Source organism: Rhinatrema bivittatum, chromosome 2 (assembly GCF_901001135.1).
Source record: "Rhinatrema bivittatum chromosome 2, aRhiBiv1.1, whole genome shotgun sequence".
NCBI lineage: Eukaryota > Metazoa > Chordata > Amphibia > Gymnophiona > Rhinatrematidae > Rhinatrema > Rhinatrema bivittatum.
Window position 1 is genome coordinate 35,384,744 of NC_042616.1, and position 6,503 is coordinate 35,391,246.

General features: G+C 41.1%; 2 protein-coding genes across 2 annotated transcripts; both read right to left on the reverse strand.

Annotated features, from left to right (window-relative positions):
• On the reverse strand, positions 1-3,075 carry LOC115083802 (zinc finger protein 729-like). The gene has a single exon (XM_029587827.1). The coding sequence runs from the start codon at positions 3,059-3,061 to the stop codon at positions 761-763; it is 2,301 nt and encodes a 766-aa protein (XP_029443687.1). The 5' UTR covers positions 3,062-3,075; the 3' UTR covers positions 1-760.
• Positions 3,076-3,086: 11 nt separating this feature from the next.
• LOC115083181 (gastrula zinc finger protein XlCGF57.1-like) lies at positions 3,087-5,683 on the reverse strand. Its single transcript, XM_029586987.1, has one exon. The coding sequence runs from the start codon at positions 4,701-4,703 to the stop codon at positions 3,087-3,089; it is 1,617 nt and encodes a 538-aa protein (XP_029442847.1). The 5' UTR covers positions 4,704-5,683.
• Positions 5,684-6,503: the final 820 nt, after the last annotated feature.

The following is a 6,503-nucleotide window of genomic DNA, read 5'->3' on the forward strand; positions in this document are numbered from 1 at the left end:
TGTCGGCTTTGGATCATTAAAACCTTTCAAGTATCTGAAAGTCTGTATCATGTCACCTCTGCACCTTCTTTCCTCCAAGGTGTACATATTTAGATTCTTCAATCTCTCCTTCAAGGTTTGAGGCATGAAAACACAGGGCATTACCTCTTTTTTGTCTTCAGAAGTCCGCAATGTCTCCAAATGCGTTTGTTTTGCTCATACCTGGAGAGGAATAAACTTCACTTTTAAGCCACTTTACTACTGATGCCCTTCTTAGTACTTGTATTGTGCCAAAGAGAGCCACTTCCTGGAGTTCATAGGGTGTAATCTTTATAAGCAATAGATCAAGTTGCACATGAAACTTTTCTTAATGAGCCCAATGGTGCTCAATATAACAGAGAATATTTCTGTATCTTTCTGCCACATTTATTTGGTCTCTGTTTTTATCTCTTGGTACTTAAGGATCAGTATCGATCCTCTAGTACAATACCGGGTCTGATTTCTGTCTGAAGTTTTTATCATACTCAGTAGAAGTAAATCATTTCTCTTCTGCATGGCTTATATGGTGCATTCTCAATTCTAATAGCCGGTGGAAGCTTTTACCACACTCAGTCCATATGTACAGCTTTTCTCCCGTGTGGGTCATCTCATGCTGTTTTAGGTTTGATCTTCTAGAGAAGCTTTTATCACATTCAGTACATATGTATGGTTTCAATCCCGTGTGGATCACTTGATGCCTTTTCAGATCTAATTTCCAATAGAAGATTTTATCACACTTAGTTCATTTAAATGGATTCTCTCCAGAGTGGATCACTTGATGCCTTTTTAGTTCTGAAAGCCTTATGAAGCTTTTATCACAGTGAGAACAGGAGTATGGTTTTTGAGCCAAGTGGATCATTTGATGCACTTTCAGGTAACATTTTTGTGTGAAGGTTTTTGCACACTCAGTACATGTGTACAGTTTCTCTCCTATATGGATCATTTGATGCCTTTTCAGTTCTGATCTCCTTTTAAAACTTTTATCACATTCTCTACATGTGTGTGGTCTCTCTCTAGTGTGGATCACTTGATGACTTTTCAGTTCTGAATTTGTTTTGAAACTCTTATCACAATCAGTACATGTGTATGGTTTCTCTTTCATGTGAATCACTTGATGCTTTTTCAGGTCAGAACTCCTTTTGGAGCTTTTACCACACTCAGTACATGTGTATGATTTCTCTTTCATGTGGCTCACTTGATGTCTTTTCAGTTCTGATTTCCAATAGAAGATTTTATCACAGTCAGTACATTTATATGGGTTCTCTCCCTTGTGGATCACTTGATGCTTTTTCTGTTCTGATCTTGTTTTGAAGCTTTTATCACACTTAGTACATTTAAATGGATTCTCTCCAGAGTGAATCATTTGATGCCTTTTCAGTTCTGAAATCCTTGTGAATTTTTTATCACAGTCAGAACAGGAGTATGGTTTTTGAGCCAAGTGGATCATTTGATGCACTTTCAGGGAACACTTTTGTGTGAAGGTTTTTTTACAGTCAGTACATGTGTACAGTTTCTCTCCCGTGTGGATCACGTAATGCCTTTTCAATTCTGATCTCCTTATAAAACTTTTAGTACACTCAGTACATGGGTATGGTTTTTCAGCCAAGTGGATCATTTGATGCACTTTCAGGTAACATTTTTGTGTGAAGGATTTTTCACAATCAGTACATGTGTACAGTTTCTCTCCCTTGTGGATCATTTGATGCTTTTTCAGTTCTGATCTCCTTTTGAAACTTTTATCACACTCTGTACACGTGTATGGTCTCTCTCTAGTATGGTACAATTGATGACTTTCCAGTTCTGATTTACTTTTGAAGCTCTTATCACATTCAGTACCCGTGTACCTTTTCTCTTTCGTATGAATCATTTGATGTTTTTTCAGTTCAGAACACCTTTTGTAGCTTTTATCACACTCAGTACATGTATACGGTTTCTCTCTTGTGTGGATCACTTGATGACTTTCCAGTTCTGATCTCCAGTAGAAGCTTTTATTACATTCCGTACATTTATATGGATTATCTCCCGCATGGTTCACTTGATGCTTTTTCAGATTTGATCTTGTTTTGAAGCTTTTATCACACTTAGTACATTTAAAAGGATTCTCTCCAGAGTGGATCACTTGATGCCTTTTCAGTTCTGAAATCCTTATGAAGCTTTTATCACAGTCAGAACATGAATATGGTTTTTCAGCCAAGTGGATCATTTGATGCACTTTCAGAGAACATTTTTGTGTGAAGCTTTTCTCACACTCAGTACACGTGTACAGTTTCTCTCCTGTATGGATCACTTGATGCCTTTTCAGTTCTGATCTCCTTATGAAGCTTTTATCACACTCAGTACATGGGTATGGTTTTTCAGCCAAGTGGATCATTTGATGCACTTTCAGATAACATTTTTGTGTGAAAGTTTTCTCACACTCAGTACATATGTACAATTTCTCTTCTGTGTGGATCATTTGATGCCTTTTCAGTTCTGATCTCCTTTTGAAACTTTTATCACACTCTGTACATGAGTAGGTTCTCTCTCTAGTGTGGTACAATTGATGACTTTCCAGTTCTGATTTACCTTTCAAGCTCTTATCACATTCAGTACCTGTGTACCATTTCTCTTTCGTATGAATCACTTGATGCTTTTTCAGTTCAGAACGCCTTTTGTAGCTTTTATCACAGTCAGGACATTTGAAAGGTGTCTCTCTGGTGTGGATCACTTGATGACTTTCCAGTTCTGATCTCCAATAAAAGCTTTTATTACATTCAGTACATTTATATGGATTCTTTCCAGTATGGTTCACGTGATGCTTTTTCAGTTTTGATCTTGTTTTGAAGTTTTTATCACACTTCGTACATTTAAATGGATTCTCTCCAGAGTGTAGCACTTGATGCCTTTTCCATTCTGAAATCTTTATGAAGCTTTTATCACAGTCAGAACATGAGTATGATTTTTCAGCCAAGTGGCTCATTTGATGCACTTCCAGGTAAGATTTCTGTGTGAAGGTTTTTTCACACTCAGTAGGTGTGTACAGTTTCTCTCCCATGTGGATCATTTGATGCCTATTCAATTCTGATCTCCTATGAAGCTTTATCACACTCAGAACATGTGTATGGTTTTTCAGCCAAGTGGATCATTTGATGCACTTTCAGGTAACATTTTTGTGTGAAGTTTTTTTCACACTCAGTACATGTGTACAGTTTCTCTCCCGTGTGGATTATTAGATGCCTTTTCAGTTCTGATCTCCTTTTGAAACGTTTTTCACACTCTGTACATGTGTAAGGTCTCTCTCTAGTGTGGATAACTTGATGACTTTTCAGTTCCGATTTTGTTTTGAAGCTCTTATCACATTCAATACATATGTACGGTTTCTCTTTTGTGTGAATAACTTCATGCTTTTTCAGGTCAGAACTCCTTTTGGAGCTTTTACCACATTCAGTACATGTGTATGATTTCTCTTTCGTGTGGCTCACTTGATGCCTTTTCAGTTCTGATTTCCAATAGAAGATTTTATCACACTCAGTACATTTATATGGCTTTTCTTTCTTGTGGATCACTTGGTGTTTTCTCAGTTCTGATCTTGTTTTGAAGCTTTTATCACACTTACTACATTTGAATGGACTCTTTCCATTGTGGATCGCTTGATGCTTTTTCAGTTCAGAAATCCTTATGAATCTTTTATCACATTCAGAACATGAGTATGGTTTTTCAGCCAAGTGGATCATTTGATGCACTTTCAGGGAACATTTTTGTGTGAAGGTTTTTTCACACTCAGTACATTTGTATAGTTTTTCTCCCGTGTGGATCACTTGATGCCTTTTCAGTTCTGATCTCCTTATGAAGCTTTTATCACACTCAGTACATGGGTATGGTTTTTCAGCCAAGTGGCTCATTTGATGCACTTTCAGGTAGCATTTTTGTGTGAAGGCTTTTTCACACTCAGTACATGTGTACAATTTCTCTCCCATGTGGATCTTTTGATGCCTTTTCAGATCTGATTGCATTTTGAAACTTTTATCACACTCTGTACATGTGTAAGGTTTCTCTCTAATAAGGATTATTTGATGCCTTGTCAGTTTTGTTCTAGCACTGAAGCTTTTATCATAATCCATATGTGTGTACAGTTTCTCTCTTGTGTGGGATATTTGATGCATTTTCAGTTCTGATCCCCTATGAAAGCTTTTATCACATGCAGCACATGTAAATCGTTTTTCTCCCATGTGGGGTTTTTTATGTTTTACCCCCTCAGTACATGCAGTTGTTTTTCCTATGTGACTCTGTTGGTGGTTTTTCAATTGCAATGAAAAAATGAAGCTTTGATTGCATTTATTACATGCATATGGCTTCTCTCTCATATGATTCTTCTGGTGAGCTTTTAATATTACTTTATTTGCAAATCGTTTTCCACATTCACTGCATGAAAAAGGCCTTATCCCAGTAAGCACTCTCAGGCATTTTGTAAGATACTGTTTCAGCCTGAAGCTTCTCTCATGTTTAGTGCTAAGAAAGGGCCTCTCTCCAGTGCGAATACTCAGATATTGTCTGAGAGATTGCTTCCACCTGCAGCTTACTCGACATGTACTACTGGGAAAAACTCTCTCTGAACTTTGAATACTCAGATATTTTGTTAGAGATTCCTTAAGCTTCAAGACTTTCCCACATTTAGGAGACTGCAATGGTGTTTTCCCCAAGTGCATTCTCTGGTGTTTTTCCAGGTATTTTTTCTGAAGGAATTTTATTCCACACTCAGGACAGGGGAATGATTTATCTTGGTTAGTGTGGAATTTCTGGTGCGCTGTGAGCTGCTGTTCCTGATAGAAGATCTTACCACAGTCTGTACATGTATATGGTCTCTCTCCTCCAAGCAGTCTCTGGTGTGATTTTAGAGAGCTCTGATCCACGAGGCAGTTCCCACATTCATTACACTCATACTCTTCTGTTTTCTGGGTTTCCTGTTGCTCCTTAGTGTGAGGGATATCATCAGTACTTTGCTCACAGGGAGTCACATTCTCAGTGGAGTCTCCTGCTGGGTTTCTTGGACTCTCCTCTGGTTTACATTGAGCCCAGCTGTTTCTCTCCCAGTCACAACATGGGCAGGTATCCCCTCCCTCTTCCCCTGATACAGTGTTAGTCACCTCCAGATGTTTTGTGGGTTCCTCAGGATGCGTCTCCTCATGCCTACTTCTGGAATCAGCGATCTCTGGATAAGAAAATAAAGGACAGACATTACTTGATGTGAGGAGATTGACAGTGACAATAGTCAGGATTTAGAGAGGGAATAGGAGTGTACAGCAGCCATGTCACCTCTCTCTGCATCATTCCAGAATGAACTAGATCAGTGTTTCTCAATCTTTTGAATGACAGGGACTGGCTAACTACTTTCCTGCTGGCAGAAATACACCCTGCTCCACCCACTCTTTAATTTCATAAATCAGCCCAGCAACTGGTCTGTGTCATTTTAAGGAGGTAATTAGTCAATTTACTAACTTTATTTTGAGGAAGGGGGAATAGTTGCTCTTAAAAAGTCCCCCTCCTTCTCTCCCAGCCAGCAAATAGTACTATCCACAGGGAGAAAGAAAAAGCCTATGATTGGGAAAAAAACAAAACCTCTTCTTCTCTCTCTCTCCCCATTGTGCAACTCTACTAAAATTCATGCCTCCCCTCGCTTTGGACTTTTTTATTCCTTTTGAGGCTGGTTCTGATCTGCTGGCTGGGATGCAGGATGCAGTGCAGTGGGTGCAGCTGCAGAGCAGGTCTTGCTTCCTCCTTGTCCTCCTGCAGTGTGAGGGTGGGACTTAGGAAGAGGATCTGCTGGCTGGGATGCAGGATGCAGTGCAGTGGGTGCAGCTGCAGAGCAGGTCTTGCTTCCTCCTGCAGGGTGAGGGTGGGACTTAGGAAGAGGATCTGCTAGCTGGGATGCAGTGCAGTGGGTGCAACTGCAGAGCAGGTCTTGCTTCCTCCTTGTCCTCCTGCAGGGTGAGGGTGGGACTTAGGAAGGGATCTGCTGGCTGGGATGCAGGGTGCAGTGCAGTGGGTGCAGCTGCAGAGCAGGTCTTGCTTCCTCCTTGTCCTCCTGCAGGGTGAGGGTGGGACTTAGGAAGAGGATCTGCTGGCTGGGATGCAGGGTTGCAGTGCAGTGGGTGTGCAGCTGCAGAGCAGGTCTTGCTTCCTCCTTGTCCTCCTGCAGGGTGAGGGTGGGACTTAGGAAGAGGATCTGCTGGCTGGGATGCAGAGTGCAGTGCAGTGGGTGCAGCTGCAGAGCAGGTCTTGCTTCCTCCTGCAGTGTGAGGGTGGGACTTAGGAAGAGGATCTGCTGGCTGGGATGCAGGATGCAGTGCAGTGGGTGCAGCTGCAGAGCAGGTCTTGCTTCCTCCTGCAGGGTGAGGGTGGGGACTTAGGAAGAGGATCTGCTAGCTGGGATGCAGTGCAGTGGGTGCAACTGCAGAGCAGGTCTTGCTTCCTCCTTGTCCTCCTGCAGGGTGAGGGTGGGACTTAGG

Coding starts and splice junctions, on each gene's coding strand:
- LOC115083802 (XM_029587827.1), bottom strand. CDS start 3,061: ATGATCCACATGGGAGAGAAACTGTACACACCTACTGAGTGTGAAAAA.
- LOC115083181 (XM_029586987.1), bottom strand. CDS start 4,703: ATGCACTTGGGGAAAACACCATTGCAGTCTCCTAAATGTGGGAAAGTC.